We start from the raw sequence: 20,270 nt of genomic DNA, 5'->3' as shown, positions 1-20,270 counted from the left end.
CATGATCATAGCTTATACTTGAAATTAGGATAAGACATGAATGCATGATCAATTAATTTGATAATCATGAAATTGACTTTAAAACATGCATGCCCATATACCTCCTATCATCCCATACATAATTCATAAAGATAATATGATTGAAAAGTACAATTGAAAATACTCTTAATTAATATCATGAACCCTAGAGATCAATATAAGAGAATTCATGGAAAAACTATTCAATTTAATGCAATAACCATCAATTTATATCAAAATAGACTCATAATCATAAATCGAATCATAATTCATGCAATTGGAATAGAGATCATAAAACCTATAAAATATCATACTTTAATTTGATAAAAAACTTGAGAAATTGATTTGGCTTTCACGGATGAAAGAATACATGAATCAATACCCACATACCTTAAGTGAGAAAACCAAATAATTTGGAAGAACTTGAGATATTTGATGGAGAGCTTGAGTGAATTTACTTGAAGTCTTCAATAGAGTCCTTGAGAGTCTTTTATAGAGAGAGAAATATTTGAGTAGGTGAATTGTAGAAGAATAAATAGAATTAGAGGTTTAGGTTAATTTATAGAGCTGAATTAGGTCCTAAAAACGTCTAGGTTCATTAGCTAACAATTAGGAAAAAGTCTAAAGTGCCCTTACTAAAAACTAAAATTCGGCCAGAAAACCATCGCCAGGTCCGCGACGCGGAGGCGAGCAAGTCTGCGATGCAGACTTGCCGCGCACTTTACTATTTTGTGCAGTTTCTTTAAAAAGTCTATCTTTTGATATACGAGTCTTAAAAATCCACTGAGACTATTTTTCCGCAGATTTGACCCTCTGATCGATATTCCGAACTCGAATTTTCCAAAAATATTAAGGATAATGCATTACATGAGCGGCCTATTTCCAAGTCATTCTTAAGGCACTTGTGAGAATTTTGAGGGATATTATAGGTTCTAAGGCAGGCCATGGAGCTTAAAGTGAATAGAGTTCAGGTCGGACTTCTCAAGGTAAGCACATTGGGCCTTTAGGTAGTAGAGCTCGTTCTATTCCATTTCGGTCCATCTATTGGGATGATATTAGCAACAGTTACTGTTAGTGTTGCAAGGTAGGCCACTTCTTTAGAGAGTGTCGCAAGACCCAGTACAGTCATCTAGGGGTGGTTCCTAGAGGGTTAGAGATGGTGCACATTTTGTTAAGGTCAACCAGAGGTGTTCGTCATATTCTTCACGCTAGTCTTCAAACTATATAAGTTGTTATGATTGTGGGAAGTTTTATTACTAGTATCAGGAGTGCCCCAAAAGGGAGTCGATCTTCCATATAATTCAGACTTATCTTACTCCCCAGGCCAGAGTAGTTGGACCTTGTCACATTTGTGGGGAGCTTGGCCACCGGTCTAAAGAGTGTCCCCAATATGGGACCCGCATATGGTTTGCTCATTGAGGTTCGTCTCATGGGCTTATGTCGTTTCCAATTATAGGTAGTGCTCAGAATGTTTTGGGTGGTACTTCAAATGTTCGGGATGAGGTCGGTCAAGATCCATTCTATGCTACTACAACATGATCAATGCCCAAAGCTCCTGGTATCAACTGTGTTTTGCAAATTCATTGTGTTGTAATTTATATCCTATATTATGTGGGTTAGGGGTTTCCATACCCATGTGTTCCTATTTGACTTTTTATTTATCTCATGACTATGGTAGCATCCTTACTTGGACTTTTGTGTATATGTTTCAGTGTTATAGTTGATTTGTTTTAGTACTGGATCGACTAGGTCAAGTTTATTTGTTGAGGAATGGTAATCAAGAAACTCCTCGTGCCTTTGCCTTAGTGGATGTGTTATGAGTTTTTGGCTGAGCTAATTAGTTGATCCCTTTTGTCTCTCTTGCAAGTTATTATTGTTGTGGTGCCGATTCTTGTTAGATAGGTGGCTAGACTAGCTTTGTTAGTTTTAGGAGTTGTGGTGCTGGTGGATCTAGTTATCTTAGAAGGTTCCCTTAGTTGCGTGTCGTCCTATTAGATTAGTGTTTGAATGGCTCTTCTTACCATTATGCATAGCTAGGTTTGCTTTGGTTAGTATTTCTCTTCTGCCATTCTGGTGTTCTTGGCTTAGACGACTATCTTCGTTGCATTGTTTGATTCATAATTGAAAGGTTGGGTGTTGAGGAAGTGTGTGAATGGAGATGTATCCTTTTTGTGGGTTGTGGTAGATCCCACTTATCGATTCTTCCCTTTGCCTTATTAGTATCTTCATCCCAAAGGCTGTGAACTTGAAGTTTGCTCTCTTCACCTACCTGCCTTATTAGTATCTTCAGCCCTAAGGCTGTAAAGTTGAAGTTTTCTCTCTTGTCCTACCTGGTTGGTTCCTTTATGGCGGTCGTGGTGATTGGGTTTAGTGGTAATTGGGAGATTTCTGGCTGTTGGAGTTTTAAGAAGGGTACTATAGCATTCTGTAGCATTATGATAGCTGGAGTTGTTATTTCCCTTCCTTACATTAGTTTTGTTCTCCGCTCCTGAGGTGGGGCCGTGGTGGTTTGCTCTTTTGATCTTTTGAAACCGTCTCCTTTGAGGGCTTTGGTGCTAATTATGGCTAGTTGGGAATTTGGGAAGTGTGATCTCTCTTTGTGCCTAGTTATGTCTGTTGTTGGTTCTCCGTAGTTGTATCGGTAGCTCTCGAAGCTTTGTTTTTCATTTGGAGTTGGAGAAGCGGTGTTCATTGGTGGCTTCAGATATAGCCTAAGCTTTAGTATGGAAAGTTGCTTAGAAGGTTTATTTTTAGGATGAGATCAAACTAATTCGTGGAAGCTATGACTTAGTTCTTCTTCAAGATGCATGATCTGCTTTGGCTATATTTGGTATCTTGCGGTGTTCGTTGATGGGAGTTAGTTCCCTAGGACCATTACCAATTGATTGTCTATGTTTATGTCACGACCTGACCTAGGGCCTAGTTGTAACACGATAATCGAAACCTCGAAGGGCTCCAACCAAGCCTCTTGACATATCATAAGCATAAATAAGATAAAGTAAAGCGGAACATAGCATAAGAAAGAGTCTAAACATGAATCATAAAGAGATCGTAAAGTTGACTACACAGACTCTATATCACTTTGTCCAACAAATGCCTCTACTAAACAAGAAGGGCAGGTTCTAAGATATGTCCCCAGCTCACTATCAAACATGTATGAAGTAAAAAGTCTTTGAAAACAACTAATACATAACTAGTCCTCGATAGATGAGCACTCAGCAAAAGTTCACCGGATGGAAGCTCACTGCCATTTGTGGGAATATGATCCTCTATCCCTACATTATGAGACAATGTAGGCAATAAATATGCATTAGTACTAAGTATGTGGGCATGAAATGTAATACAAATCATAATATGCAAAGATTAAATAGCGTACATGATAAAAAGGATAAGTAAAGTCATGAGAAAGTCATAATGATCAAAGCATTTAAGAGATATAATTGAAATCGTAGAAAAGCATAAAGAGAGTACACATATATGGGATAGAACCATAACTAATAATAATACCATGCGAGCTATAACATAGAATTCCGATGTCTCCCCATACAACGGAAGAAAGGGGAATCTACTTGCCAAGGTAGACTCTACCCCGCTAGGCAGGTCATGTACATTCGCTATATATGTGTTATACCCCGCACCTTGGTACATTCGAGCATATTTTTTTTTCTAAAAGAGTGCCATGTGATCCATGTTATCTATGAAGTTCTACGTGAGTAGTGATGATTGAAAATAGATTTGGAAGAATGTGAAAGGAGTTGGAGGCTAAGTAAAAAGTCGTGGAACCCGACTTACTCGCGTAAGCTACTAACTTGGACGTTTTACAAAATTAAGCTACTTGATTATACGTTGAGCTTAAGTAGCAAAGATTATATAGATTCTTAAAGTGAGACGAGATTACGAACCTACAAAAAAGAGTAAAAACTAGATTCCGAACTTACGAAAAGAAGCAAGTAGGTGACAAGTAGGTGATGCACCTACTTGAGGTAAGTAGGTGACACACCTACTCAAGGTGGGACCCACGCTGCCATGTGGCAATATATGAGTGGCCGCATGGATGAGGTGGCGCCCTAGGGGGATGCCACGTGTCACCCCTAGAGGCTGCCATGTTTCACCTCCTAAGGAGGTCAATATATGTGTGTTACATGCTGTATACACTTTGTTCTTCAGCATTTTGAAGACAAAAAAAGAGAGAAACCCTAAGAGACTAAGGGAGAGGGGCGATGGCTTTGGACACTTTAAGATAAGCCTCCGACATTTGTTCCGTGAATTAATTATCTTTGGTATACCATGATGAAATGAAGGTGTTATTAATATAAATTTATGGTTTGGAGCAGCACCAAAGGGATACAAACAGTCTGCTAAAATTTCAGCACGTCAAGGAACGTCCGAGGCTAGTTTTGGACAAGGTAAGGTCTTCCCTTTCAATGTGGAGTTAATAATATTTTTATAGAGTGTATTACATGTCTTAAATATGGATGGAAGAATAAAAATTACATAAGTATGCTTGGCGTTAGAAACAAATGAAATTAAAGTCGTTCTAGCCGAGTTAAAGTTATTAAGGTTGTATAGTGTTGTTGCGATGGTGGTGCTGCAGTTGGAGATGGTTTTATTATGTGTTTCAGGGCTGAAAAACGTTCCAAAAGGTGTGTGGTAGCTTCTGGTTGCAGCCACATATCCCTCCGGTTCGTGTGGTTAAAGGTTTTACGGAATAGAGATTAAAAACCCGTATTTTGGAGTCGTAGTTTTGATCGGGCTGTTTGGGACTTGTTTTGAATAATGTCAAATTATTTTTCTTATATATGGTTTCTGCGTGTGGTTGTGAATATGGATGCTAAGGTTAGAGATTAAAATTGGAAGTTTGGATAGGGCAAGTTATAGGGGAGATGCTTCCCGATTTCCGCTAACTTCGGAACTAGTAATAAACTAGTCGGGAGAAATAAATAAGGAAATGAGTCCTATGGATACTTGAATATGAATTTGGGATTCAGAAATTTGAGGGTCATTAATCGTAGTGTTACTCTGGTGTTAAATTGGTTGAAGGAGTACAAGGCAAGCTGGGTTACAACTGAACTACTACAGGTATGCGAAGCTATCCTTCTCTTCTTTTGGCATGTCTTAGCTATAAGTGGAATGTAATATGTGCTTTGAGGATAATTCCATTCATAAAACTTCTAGAATGATTCATGCCTCTGACCTATTTCTTGATGTTAGAACTTCTACAATAACTGAGATATTGCCTCTCAAGTCTTCTGTACGAAGGAAAGTAGTAAGTATGTAAGGCCTATCTCTCCCTTGGTTTGGCATGTTTCAAATGTATGTAAAGCCCATCCCTTTTTTTTGGTCATGTCTTAGATATAGGTTACGAACGATATGTATATGAAGCTTGGGGTAACTCTATTCATAAGCTCTTATTCCTAAGGACCCTATAATAACAAATGTCCTTGGTTCCATAAGTTATTGGGCACTTCCTTGATACATGTTTCTGGTTCACTTATAGATGTTAAGACTCTTAAAGGAGTTAAGCTCCTATTCCTCAAGTCTTCTATATGATTGAATAGTGATTAGTATGAAAAAGCTCATCTGTTTAAAAGGCTCTGAGATAGCTAATACTAGAACTTCTATAAGATAGTTCATACTATAGTAACGTATGACTATGAAGTTGAGGCTCTAGTTGACCTAGTCCCTAATGGCATCTAGAGGGTACTGGAGATGATTCCTACCCTGATTTCCAAGTGACGGTTCATTTATCCATTTCGTTGAGCCTTAAATGATGAATTTATTTGCATATGGTTATCACTACTCAGCTCGCGCATGCTGCTAATACATTATTCATCGTGTCCCATGAAGGGCCGGGCATGATAAATGATGAAATGCTTATTCACCGCATCCCATGAAGGGTCGGGCATGATAAATGAAGAAATGCTTATTACCGCGTCCCATGAAGGGTCGGGCATGATAAATGATGAAATGCTTATTCACCGCATCCCATGAAGGGTCGGATATGATAAATGATGAAATTCTTACTCACCGCGTCCCATGAAGGGCCGAGCATGATAAATGATGAAATGATTATTTACCGCGTCCCATAAAGGGCCGGGCATGATAAATGATGAAATGTTAATTTAACGCGTCCCATTAAGGGTCGGGCATGATATATGATGAAATGATTATTCACCGTGTCCCATGAAGGGTCAGGCATGATACACGATGAAATGATAGCTTCACCGAGTCCCTCACTGAAGGGCCGGATACAGTATATAGGCATGCATGTGAAAATATAGTGATATATTTGTAACCCCGAGTCCCACAGCGGGCCGGGTACGGTATGTGAGAAAGATATACATGCCCTCATTTCACACGGTGTAGGTATAGTGATTCGTTAACTGTTACATTTGTTGCCTACATCCCTATTTCAGTTGAAAGCTTATTTATGCTATGTTATGATTTATATACTCAGTACATGTATCGTACTAACCCCCTTTATTTGGGGGGCTACGTTTCATGCCCTCAGGTACAGACGCACGTTTTGGGGATCCGCTAGCTTAGGGTTCCACTCAGCAAGTTTGGGAGAAGCTCCATTGAATCGGAGCCAAGCTTTTGGGTACTAGACCTTCTATGTATATATTTGTCTATTCAGGGGTACGGCGGGGGACCTATCCTGCCATATGATATGGTTGCTATTCTTAGAGGTCTGTAGACATATGTATGTGGGTCATTTGTAAGTTATTCCAGTTGTGCCTATACGGCGTGTTGTAACGTTATTACTCTATGGCAACCTTGTCAGCTTGCACGCCCTTTCATAATTAGAGTAATGTAACTCCTCAGGAGACAAACGGAAGTGGCTACGTGTATGTGAAAAGGTATGACCCATTGGGGTCCCCATGTATGAGTCTTATATTTGTTGTTACAATTGATAGTTATGTACACGGGAGTCCCGGTTGGACCTCAGTCGCGGCCTACGGGGATGGATCGTGACAATATGGATCCACTAGCTAGGCCATAAAGGCAAATCCTATGGTGGCATATAGTTATGAGATAAGAGACTTTATATAAGGACCCAATAGCTCGAGCCCCCACCTCATGTCGCCATTCGGTGCTAAGTTAAATCCCACGGAATACATACATAGTGATCATACTTAACGTATATCATAACTTGTTTATAAACTTCATGATTCATAGATTAGCTCATTTTTATATCATATTTGTAATGTGAGTATAAGCCTTTCAACATCACAACATCATACTTGCATAATTCCTATCATTAGGTTCCTTGGTCACCAACATAGGGCTCTAAGTTATCTTTTCTATAACTTGCATGAAATTCATAATTTGATCATAAATTGTAATCTGTAACCATAATTCATACTTAAAATTAGGGTAAAACTTGGATACATAGTCAATTTGATTAAAAACCATGAGAGTAGAATTGAAAACATGCATGATCATACTATTCTTATCAACCCATTCACAATTCATGAAAATAGCATCAATTAGATAGGCAATTTAGTCAAACATCATAGAATTCATCATAAGTAAGAAAATCCAATGCATAGTCATTAAAATTAGGGCTTTGAATTGAAAATCATAAAAATATTTGATAAAAACCTTGGACTGCACGTGTGGAAGGTCCCATGGATAAATTCACACATACCTTGAATGAGTTGGAACTTAAATTTTAGAAGGGAGACTTGTTCTTGAAGAAACCTTAACCAAATCTTGATGAAGATGATGAACTCTTGAGGAACCTTGATAGAGAAGTCTTAAGATTTGCTTGGGAGTTAATGAGGGAGAACTAATAGATTTAGGATTATTTAGGACCAATTTTGTAATGAATCTAATCCCAATAACTTCCACATACATTAATAGAATATAGGGAAAAGACCAAATTACCCCTCATTTAATTGTGACTGGATAGCCCTAAGAGGTCACTCTATGATTCGTAGAAGTGGCGATGAGCCGTAGGAACGAGTTTTCCTGTAGATCCTCAAAAAGTCTAAAAGATGGTGTCTCTGATCTTCCTCTACAAGTCATGTCTAAGACTCTTTCTCGAGTCTACGACCCATAATCTCCATTTTTCCTGCAGGTCCTTAGAACCTGAATATTCAAGTCTCTGAAGTTTTTCTATGAGTCAATATTATGACTCGTCATTTGGTCTATGACTCATCCTACAGAGCCATAGAACCTCTCATGCACCTTAGTCCTGAACAAGCCCAAGGCTTCCATTTATGACTCATCTCTATGATTCGTAGGAAGACTCGTCAATATCTCCCTCTTGGGAATATTCTTCCTCGAATGAGATTAACTTAGCATAGAAAGGACATGGAACGAGGACTAGAAATCCAACATGAATACAATGAGACATAGAAGAGCATAAACATGAGATTTTCAAACTTAACATAAATCATACTCTTAAAACTAACTTCATGAACATACATGCATATGAAAGACATTTGAAACTAAAACGTAGGATTTTAAGAAATTTGATCATGAATGACTTATACCTTAGGCTTGAGTGGGAGGAAAGATATATGGGCATCATTTCATCATATCCACCTCCAATTCCCAAGTAGCACTCTCTATTTGTTGATTTCTCCACAACATCTTAACAGACATAATATCGTTGTTTCTTAACCTCTTCACTTGTCGGTCTAAGATTTCAACCAAAAATTCCTCATAAGCCAAGTGCTATCCAACATTCACATTCTCCAATGGCACAATAGAGTTTGTATCACCCACGAACTTTTTCAATATGGAATACCGGATGAACCATAATCAAATCAAATGGAAAATCTAACTCATGTGCCACTTTGCCAACACGTTTCAATATACTATAAGTTCCTATATATCTAGGACTCAATTTCCTGTTATTACAAAAATGCATTACAAAATGGATTACACCTTTCATAGGCGAAACATGAGCAATACTGTCCATGAAAAACCAACTAAGAGCATCGGCCATAACATTTCCCTTACCCGGATGGTACAATACACTCATATCATAGTCTTTTAGAAGTTCAAGCCATCTACTTTGCCTAAGGTTCAAGTCCCTTTGGCTAAACATATATTGCAAGCTTTTGTGGTTAGTAAATACATCAACATGCACCCCATAAATATAATGATGCAAAATCTTCAAAGAAAATACAACTGCCACAACTCCAAGATCATGGGTTGGATAGTTCCGTTCATGGACTTTAAGTTTCCTAGAGGCATATGCTATAACCTTACCATGTTGCGTCAAAAATACAACCCAAACCAACATGCGAGGCATCACAATAAACAACAATCCATCTGAACCTTCTGGCAATGTCAAAATAAGAGTCGAGGTAAGATGGTCCTTCAATAATTGGAAACTTTTCTCACATTCATCCAACCATTGAAATTTTACTTTCTTTTGGGTCAACTTAGTCAAAGGCAAAGCAATAGACGAAAGCCCTTCAACAAATCTCCTATAGTAACTGGCCAAGCCCAAAAATCTTCTAATATCCGAAGGATACAATGGTCTAGGTCAATTCTTCACCGCCTTCATTTTCTTTGGATAAATCTTAATACCATCATCGGACACTAAATGGACAAGAAAGGCAACTTCCCATAGCCAAAATTCACATTTATTAAACTTGGAAAATAGTTGCTTGTCTCTCAATATTTGCAACACAATCCTCAAGTGACCCATATGATCCTCCTCATTCAAGGAGTAAATCAAAATGTCGTTAATAAACACCACCACAAACATGTCCAAGTATGGCTTGAAAATACGATTCATCAAATCCATGAAGATAGCTGGAGCATTAGTCAATCCAAATGACATAAATAGAAATTTGAAATGGCCATACCTTGTTCGAAACACCATTTTAGGAATATCACATTCCCTTACCTTTAGCTGCTGATAATCAAAACAGAGGTCAATTTTATAAAAGTAACTTGCCCCTTGTAATTGATCAAATAAATCATCTATCCTCAGAATTGGATACTTATTCTTTATGGTGACCTTATCCAATTGCCGGTAATCTATACACATTCGAAGTGAACCATATTTCTTCCTGAAAAAGAACACGGGAGCTCCCCATGATGAAATACTTGGCCTTATAAAACCCTTATCCAATAGATACTTTAATTTCTCTTTCAACTCCTTAAGTTCTACCGGAGCCATACAATAAGGAGGAATAGAAAAAGGTTGGGTATTGGAAAGGAAATCTATGCCAAAGTCAATTTTCCTTTTAGAAGGAATACCGAGCAAGTCATCAACAAACTCATTAACTATAGGGACCGACTCAAGAGTAGGAGTTTCAGAATCAACATCTCTAACTCGCACTATATGATAGATGCACCCTTTGGAAATCATTTTTCGGGCCTTAAGACATGAAATGAATCGACCCTTAACCACCAAATTATTACCCTTCTATTTAAGAGTAGGCTTATTAGGAAAATGAAACTTGAATCTATGGGTTCTATAATCAATGGATGCATAAGAGGCATGTAACAAATCCATACTAAGAATAATATCAAAATCGGTCATGTCTAATTCAACGAGATCACAAGGAATGACTTTATACAAGACTGACATGGGACAATTTCTATAAACTCTCTTAGCTAACACTGAATCACCAACAGGAGTATAAAATAGAAAGAGTTCTAACAAGACTTCGTGGCATACATCAAATCTCATTGCAAGGTAAGGAGTAACAAAAGACAAGTTTTTACCTGAATCAAATAATGCATAAATATCAAAGTGAAAGACTCATAACATACCTATAACCACATCGGGAGTCTCTTCCATATCTTACTTAGCATGAAGGGCATAGAATCGGTTGTTGTGTTGGCCATCGTTAAGTTGATCTTGGGTACCTTATTTCACTTGGCCTCCTTGAGGAAGACCTTCTACACCTTTTTTAGCAACATGAGGACACTTGGATTGCTTATGGCCCATCTTGCCATATCTATAACAAGCACCCATCCCCATCAAGTAGTTCCCTCTATGATTGTTTCCACACTTTGCACACTTAGGAAATGAAGGGCTACTAGCATCCACACCTTCTCCTTGAACCTTAGGGTATGTCACCCTATCCTTAACAAACTTTTTCCCTAAACCTTGGCCTTGTTGAGAACAGCCACTACCACCGATCCTAGCATTTGAGAACGCACCTTCATACCGGGCCCTCTTAGAGTCTCTCATTCTCATCTCTTTGAGTTTGTCTCCCTCAATTTGTTCGGTAAAATTCAATAGCGGTACGACATACCTTGGAAACCAAATCAGACACCCTCAATATGAATTGGCTTATTCAAACATGAGGATCGGCAACCAATTATGAAGCATACTTGGATAGCTTAGTAAACTTAAGGGCATAGTCCCTCATACCCATGTTTTCTTGCCTAAGATTTATGAACTCCAACACCTTTGCCTCTCTTAACTCAAGAGGGAAGAAGAGATCAAGGAAAGAAATCTGTAAGGCTTCCTAATCAATAGGACCTTCATCATACCTCTCTATCTTCCATTGAGTATACCAAACTTGAGAAACATTCTTGAGTTGGTAGGTTGTCAACTCTGCTTTCTCTTCCAAAGTCACCCTCATAATACTCACTAGCTTATACACCTCGTCAATGAATTCTTGAGGATCGTCATCAACTTTTAAACCATGGAATTTGGGAGGATTCATTCTTGAAAAGTCCCTCACTCTAGAGGATAGAGTAGGAGCATTATGAGGGGCCTCAACCCCTTGATTGTCCAGCACATGGGCTAGCATAGTGATAGGAGTCTCGAACTCTGCATTAGTCACTTGGTCGGGTAGGGGACCATTTCCTTGAGGGAATGGAGATTCTTGGTCCTCATTAGCATTGATCCCTCTTTGCATAGGTGCTCTTCTTGGAGGCATTTTCTAAAAATTGCAAAGGACAATCAATAGGGAAAGGATTTCTTAGAGTAGACTCTATCACAAGACATAGATCATAAAAGAAATGAAGACATTTCCTAAAATGCCTTATAGCCTCTTATTCATAGATGTGGCATGCTTAACAACCATGAATAAGACTATACTTGTCGCGGCATATTGGACTTCCTAGGACATCTTAAACATTGTGCTCTAATACCAAGTTTGTCACGATCCAACCAAGGTCCTAGTCGTAACACGGTGATCAAAACCCCAAAGTGATCCAACCAAGCCTCTTGACATATCGTAAGCATACTAAGGTAAAGTAAAGCAAAAAATAGCAAGAAAGAGTATAAACATGAATCATAAAAAGATTGTAAAGTTGTCTACATAGACTCTATATCATTTTGTCCAACAAATGCCTTTACTAAACAAGAAGGGTGGGGGCTAAGACATATCCCTAGCTCATCCTCAAACATGAATGAAGTAAAACGTCTTTGAAAAGAATCAACACATAACTAGTCCTCGATAGATAAGGACTAACCAAAAGTTCACCGAATGGAAGCTCACTAGTCATGTGTGGGAATATGATCCTCAACCCCTACATTATACTACAATGTAGGCAACAAATATGCGTTAGTACATTTGAATGTACTAAGTATGTGGGCATGACATGCAATATAATTCATAAGGTGCAAAGATCAAATAGTGTACATGATAAAAAGGATCGGTAAAGTCATGAGAAAGACATAATGATCAAAGCATTTAAGAGACATAGTTGAAATCGTAGAAGACCATAAAGAGAGTATACATACATGGGATAGAACCATAACCGATAATAAGACCATGCGAGCTATAACATAGAATCTTGATATCTCCCCATACAACGTAAAAAGGGGGAATCTACTTGCCAAGGTAGACTCTACCCCGCTAGGCAAGTCATGTACATTCGTTATATATGTATCCACTAGCTAGGCTATAAAGGAAAATTCTACGGTGGCACATAGTTTTGAGACAAGAGGCTTTATATAAGGACCCAGTAGGTCAAGTCCCCATCTCATGTCATCATTCGGTGCTAAGTTAAATCCCATAGAATACATACATAGTAATCATACTTAACGTATACCATTACTTGTTCATAAACTTCATAATTCATAAATTAGCTCATTTTCATATCATACTTGTAATGAGAGTATAAGTCTTTCAACATCACAATATCATACTTGCATAATATATATCATTAGGTTCTTTGGTCACCAACATAGGGCCCTAAGTCACCTTTTCCATAACTTGCATGAAATTCATAATTTGATCATAAATTGAAATCCGTAATCATAATTCATACTTAAAATTAGGGTAAAACTTGAATAAATAGTCAATTTGATTGAAAACCATGAGAGTAGGATTGAAAACAAGCATGATCATACTATTCTTATCAACCCATACACTATTCATGAAAATAACATCAATTCGATAGGTAATTTAGTCAAACATCATAGAATTCATCCTACCTAAAGTTCAAAATACTTAATAGCTAACGGCCGTGGAATTCTAAAGCACTCTTTCATTAAGAAAACCCAATGTATAGTCATTCAAATTAGGGCTTTGAATTAAAAATCATAAAAATATTTGAGAAGAACCTTGGACCCCATGGGTGGAAGGTCCCATGGATGAATCCACATATACCTTGAATGAATTGGAACTTATATTTTAGAAAGGAGACTTGTTCTTGAAGAAACCCTAACCAAAGCTTGGTGAAGATGATGAACTCTTGAGGAACCTTGATAGAGAAGTCTTAAAATTTGCTTGGGATTTAATGAGAGAGAACTAATGGACTTAGGAGTATTTAGGAAAAATTTTGTATTGAATTTAGTCCAAAAAATATCCACATACATTAATAGAATATAAGGAAAAGACTAAACTACCCCTCATTTAATTATGACCGAATTGCACTCTGAGGTCACTTTATGCTTTGTAGAAGTGGCGACGAGTCGTAAGAATGACTCATCTTACAGTACCTCAAAAAGTCTGAAAGTTGGGGTCTCTGATCTTCCTCTACGAGTTGTGTTTATGACTCATTCTCAAGTCTACGACCCGTAATCTCCATTCGTCCTACAGGTCCATAAAATCTGCATATTTAAGCTTCTAAAGTTTTTCTATGAGTCAATATTAAACCTCGTCATTTAGTCTATGACTCATCCTGCAGAGTCGTAGGACCTCTCCTGTACCTTAGTCTTGAAAAAGCCCAAGGCGTCCCTCTAGTACTCATCCCTACGAGTCGTAGGAAGTATTATGAGTCGTAGGAAGACTCGTCAATCTGAAGTTAGTCCTTGTTTTGGGAATTTTTCTTTGGTTCCAACTTTTCGACTCCCAGAGTCTTACAATTTATATACCGCCTACCGGCATAACTCCCCTTGGGATATGGTGGATGGATCAGATTTGCGCTAGTAAGGTTGCTCGTGGGCAAGTGGTATTGGTTTTCTAAAGGTTGCCTTTAATAAAAGAAAGTCACTAGAGGTGGGATCGGTGCAGTCTTATCATATGAGAGATAATTTCCCTTTTGGAGTAGAGTGTTAGTTTCAAAATATTGAGCTTCAGCTTGGATTATTGGTTTTTAAAGTTGATATTGGGTTTTGAGCTTCCCCTTGGATTGAGTTTCTCACTTTGGTGGGTGTCTCTTCCTGATGTTTAGATGGATTATGTAAATCCTTTGAGATTTGCATATTATGGTTCGGTAAGCAAATTTTAGATGGTGTTGGAGGTATTCAGGATGGCCAAAGACCGAAAGAATGCTCTTTGTGGCTAGAACATAATGGATTTGGAGCATAAGGCTTGTATTTTGAATTTGGAGTTGAGTTGCATCTGACATGGTCCTGGGTACCTCATTTTAGTTGTTTCAATTTCATATTGTCTTTATCAGATGAATATGGTGCCATTGGTCAAGCTTGGGTTTGTTGAGCGAGAGTTCGAGCGCAAAAAAGGATTGTTGGATAGAGTTAGAGCGCAATAGGGTATTGGAGGAGTTTTGGAGCCTTGAAGTGTATTTGAGGATTTTTCTCTAAACTTGAGCTCGGTGATGGTATTATTTATTCTAAGAGGGTGTTTGAGAGTCTAGAAGAGCGTACGAGTCTAATACCCTCGTCTTTTCATGCCTTTAGGATATAATTATCCATCGACTTTCACGGATGAAAGTCCTTTTTAGTAGTGGATGTTGTGATGACCCTCTAGGTCATTTTCTCTGTTATCTGAAATTTCCAACATTTAGGGCTCTTTTATAGAGACCTCAGGTCATTTATGACTTATTGGGACAGACGTTCGGTCGCCGGGTCATTCATTGGAGTTTGCTGTGAGTTTTCTCTTTTTGGAAATTCTCAATTTAAAGAGTTGACTTTAGTCAACATCTAGAGTTTCGAGTATCGGATAGGATTTTCGTCATTTCCATTAGCTTTAGAAGGGCTATTTTGGTCTAGTTTGATGGTTGGTTCAGGTTCAGAAGCTTTCATTTGAAGTTTGTGCGATTAGGCATTTTAACTTTAAAGTTTTGGCCAAAATTTGACTTCGGTCAATATTCTTGGTAAACGTACTTTAATTGAAACTTTATCATTGTGGTTAGCTCCAAAATGTCAATTTTGGTCTAGAACGACCTTTCGTTTGTTTCCTGAGGCTTCTGTTGTGAGTTTGAGCACTTAGACGAGATGTTGGAAAGCTTACAGGCCTAGAGTTGACTTTGGTCAACATTATTCCATCAACTACATTAGCTATGTAATATTTAATTTGATCTAGTAGGACATTTGGTTTGGGTATCGAAGTCCTCTTTTTTATGTTGGGCACTCGGTTGCTTTCTTATAATAGTTAAAATGTTGACTTCAGTCAACATTATTAGTAAACAAGTTCTGACTGTAGTTTTGTCAATTTCATTTATTCTGAAATGCCGTTTACAATCAAATTTTATATATGGTTTTTGTTCATAAGGCTCCAGATTAATCTGAAGCACCTAATCAAACATCGGAGTCTTAGCTAGTTTTTTGGCTTTGCTGGTGCCTAGCCTTTAGTTCATTGTAATCGCTACCCTTGGCCTCACGATAGAGATGAAAAAATTCTTTAATATCACTTTTTCTTCATCGTGGTCGCGACCCATTAGGATCGCATTTGCGACCCATTGGGCTCGTGATAGTGATGAATGATTTTCAAGCCTTTTAAGATCAGTCCCCTATGATTTTCAAAATGCGATTGTGAGAGCTCTAAACCTCCATTTTGGGTGATTTGAAGTCCAGTGCATTCAACAGGGTTGTGGCTATGCATTGGAATGCTCGAGGATCATCCGGGACTCGTCATTCGAGGTAAAATTTTCCCTAAAAGGGCTACCAACTCTCTTTTCTTTAGCTTTCAAGGAATTTTTCTTGCATGGACTGATTTCTTTATTTCCAATCATCGATTTGTGACAAAATAAACCTTTTATAGATTCAACTATTGGATTCTTGGCATGGGTCCCATAATTCCATTTTAGAGCCAATATTGGGTCCATCTTCGATTATTATGCATTTGGCGTCAAAACATCTATATTGACGTCGTGATCAATATTTTAATAGTGTGGCGGTGACCAGAGGTAATTCAGAAAGGCAGAGCTTCAGATTCATGGACTTTGAAGCGGGTGATATCGGCTTCAAGGTAGGCTACAGTCCCCTATCTTGACTGAGCTTTATTAGATATTGTCTATTATAAATTACATGTGATTTAGGTTGGTCATTGTCGATTTTTAAGTTAGCTTCCTTCTATCCTATTTTCTTGACTCTAGTTGAACCTTAGGCTAGCTTAGTCTCTAGAGATTCTTAGTTTAGGTTGTGTCCTTATTTGTAGTATGGATTAGTGAGACTATCCTTATGTAGGGTTGATGTTGATGACCTTAGGCTATGTTTGGGCCTTAGTTTCCTTAGCACGTACTCTCTTGCCCTTGTAGTTAGACGTAGCTTTAAGTAGGGATTAATTCTGATGGTGTGCCTTATGCTAGTGCCTTAGACCTTAGTGGATCATTGTAGCCGTAGGTTTTGCTTTGTTATGGTTGGTTATAGGCTGGAATGATATGTTTGGGGTAGGGCGTCGACCCTTGAGCTATTTGTCTCCCTTTATTGATTTTGGAGCTCTTCTTGATGCCTTCGCTTGTCGATTAGTGGTAGGCCTGTTACACTTTATTGGGCATGCTATGCTGCTATTAAGCTATTATTATATTATTGGGCCCGTGGCCGTGTTCGAGGAGCAGTTGGATCCCAAGTTAGTTCTCTCCGCCTTGGTAGTGTGGTAGGATTGGTATTGTATTTCTGATTGTGAATGCCTTGTTTGGATGATGGTTATGGAATGTATTGCATTGGTTGTGTATCTTCATATGTTTTGTGGTATAATCTCGGTTCCTTCATGGATTTTTACTACTATTTTTGAGAAGGCACATTCTCACACTCATACTATTTTTAAACTAGTTTTTAATGGGAGTCATACCATCTGGACTACTTTAAAATACTTATTTTTGAAGTATACGAAGCATCAAGGACATGCTCCTTTTCATAAACTTATTTTGAGACACTAGAGGCATCTAGGATGCACTCAAATTTTAGTTGACTAAATGCTACATCGTTTCCTTTCCCTACTTGATTTGGCTACTCATTTCATCGGTACCACGATGGAGATTACTTGATATAAGACCTAGTTTGGGCCCAAGAAGTGTATGCGGACTACCCACATCCTATATGGGCCTCTTTGGCTGAGAATACCATAGTACCAGATGAGGGAGATACATAGGTCCTACCTGGCAAGCCACATGTCGAAGTGGGTCTATACACTTTAGGTTGAAGGCCCTGATTAGAGATGGCATTGATTACTGATGGATACAGATGATACTATGGTTTTACTACAAACTTGCATTCATAAACATCGCGTATCACCAGTATACTTGTTTCTTGTTTGGTCCCCCAATTTTATGGTGACCGGGGGTATGCTTGTTATTGTTTTACCTTCTGGGGGTTTGGGCATTTGGTCGGTTATTGTCTGATTATAATTATAATTATGTTGTATTTGTAGTTAGTTAATAGGGGGTCATAGTCTGATTCGTTGTTGGGACTCCTGCTAGGCTGAGTTGTATTGGTTCTTAGGTGACCATGTGATTAGTGGTGATCATCGAATTTCCATTCTTGCTTAGTTGACTCCTATAGTGCTTCATTGTTGTAAATAGGTTGTTGTCTTGCCCTTACATGTGCATTCCTTGACTCTGTTTCCTTTCTCCATGTATAATATATCTTCGCTCTTATTTCTTGTTCTACCTTATGTTAGCTCCTGTTTATTTACTTATGTTGTACTTACCTTGTTTATATGGTATTTATACTTTCTTTATCTGTGGAGCACAATAGGCCTGTGCCTACTAAGTACCGTTCGTTTGGCACTCATACTACACTTCTGCACCGTGCAGATCATAGTACGGGTTATAACCGGTGATTTGGATTTTGGGTGGAGCAACCTGGATTAAGAGATTTGGTGAGCTCCTGGTATTCGGAGTTGTCGATTTCAATCTATTTTCATCTAGGTCTAATCTTTACTTGCTTTCGAAGATCGTCTGTACTTATATTATAATTGTAAAAGCCTTGTACTTTTATTTTGGTTAGATGCTCAAATATCGACTGATGACAGGCCTTGGGGATGGTTCTTTGGATTTGTATCTATGTTGGCTCCTCTTTCTTCTCATTATTATTGTTTTATATTTCGTTTGTTTCTCTTCCGCTTGATAGCCCATTGATTCTAGCTCCGAACTAAGGCTTAGCCTTACCTAATGGTGGATTGAAGTAGGTGCAATCATAATCTGAGAAATTAGATCGTGACAAAAAATATTATAAGAATATATATATATATATATATATATATATATATAAGTATCCACAGAGAAAAAATTACCACTAAAATACTCCACCTCCCTAAAATATAGAGCTATACACGTGCCATTATTCAGTTTTTTTATTTCTACAATTGTTGCTCCGTTCACACTTTATGTAGAAAAATCCAAATACAGATGCCTGCAATTCATCTACCACTCTTGAATTCTCAGTTCAACAATCCTTTCGACTAAACAATATGTATTCTTTACCATGTTTATTTATTCCTTTTTGTTTGATTTGATTAATTATAAATCTTTTGGCACGTTTTATCTGCTAGGTTAATATATAGTGTTTATATAGTATGTGGTTGATGGGCTATAGACTAAATAAGATCGAGTATACACTTTTGTTTTTGAATCGCCTTGATAAGGTGATTTCTCGATAGCTGTGAGGTCGGTTGAAGAGTTCTCTTAGGTCTACTCAAATCTTTTATTGCGTAAAATCTATTTTTTTGTTTGTTTGCTTCTTTTTAGTTTCATGTTTTCAAAAATAATCTCTATTAGTAGAGGAACATCAGACCTTTTTCTGCATTTCTTTTGTCCTGAATTATTGCTAGTGAAGAAACTTAAAATTAAAGAAGATGTAGAGGAACATAATACTTCTGCCTTCATATGTTGAGTTACATGTTTTATGAAGTTTTGATTAAACTAAGCTACTAAAAAATGAAAAGAAAATTGAGTGGAAACATTTGTCTTGCGGCCTTAATTATAAATTGCACCATTTTTAACAATTGAGAGTTTTTATAATTATAATGCTATTTTTAAAAAATTTGTACATCGTTGTATGTATCATTTTACTATTTTTACTTATACTTTTTAAAGTTTATCATGTCAAACAATTCAGTTCTCATTATTTAGGAATGATAACATATTAGCAATTTATGTGTATAGGAATTTGTTGGAGTTATTTTAGGAAAAAAGGTTATTATTTAGTTTATATATACAATTTGCGTACCTGTTGTAAAAAACAGAGAGTTTCGGTTAAAAATTCAAACAAATAACATTCTTCTCTGTTCCATTTTCTGTTATACGGCAAATTTCTTCATTTCAATTCTTTGTGTGCTTTTGTTTCACTATTTACCCTTCTCACATTATCATAAAAGAAGGTTTATAAGTAAAATGAGTTCAAATCGTCAATGAATGTACAAAAGATTAACCAAAGGTCTGTATGATCCCGAATTCATAAGGGGTGTACAATAATTTATTGAGTTCGCTATGAGTCATCCAGAAGGGACGGATGGCGAGAGACTAAGGTGCCCAAGAAATGTCAGAATAGAAAATTTGAAATGTTCATATTGTCCATGGGCATTTATGAAAACATGGTTTTATACGGGGATATCATGTATGGTACTTGCATGGAGAAAATAAAGTTGCAAGAAATCTAAATCAAGATGAAAGGATGGAGAATTGGGATACTATGAATAACCTACCAATGAATGTTAGTGCATTTGATGATCTTGGAACAACTACGTCATATC

The 20,270-nt window shown here is 37.6% G+C and overlaps 1 protein-coding gene across 1 annotated transcript; it reads right to left on the bottom strand.

Annotated features, from left to right (window-relative positions):
* Positions 1 to 10,861: 10,861 nt before the first annotated feature.
* Positions 10,862 to 11,885, bottom strand: LOC129869829 (uncharacterized). Its single transcript, XM_055944428.1, has 2 exons — positions 11,518 to 11,885; positions 10,862 to 11,138 (listed from the first exon to the last, which is right to left on the bottom strand). Exons 1-2 carry the CDS (start codon positions 11,883 to 11,885, stop codon positions 10,862 to 10,864), a joined length of 645 nt encoding a protein of 214 aa, XP_055800403.1.
* Positions 11,886 to 20,270: the final 8,385 nt, after the last annotated feature.

The sequence above is a fragment of the Solanum dulcamara genome, chromosome 10, assembly GCF_947179165.1.
Source record: "Solanum dulcamara chromosome 10, daSolDulc1.2, whole genome shotgun sequence".
NCBI classification, from domain to species: domain Eukaryota; kingdom Viridiplantae; phylum Streptophyta; class Magnoliopsida; order Solanales; family Solanaceae; genus Solanum; species Solanum dulcamara.
This window is presented reverse-complemented; position numbering and strand designations above follow the sequence as displayed.

Bases quoted from the DNA above. Each gene is read 5' to 3' on its own strand.
- LOC129869829 (XM_055944428.1), bottom strand. From the start codon at position 11,885: ATGCCTCCAAGAAGAGCACCTATGCAAAGAGGGATCAATGCTAATGAG. The intron at 11,139-11,517 runs GTATACTCAATG...CTCAAATGCTAG, and splicing joins AAGAATGTTTCTCAAGTTTG to GATCGGTGGTAGTGGCTGTT.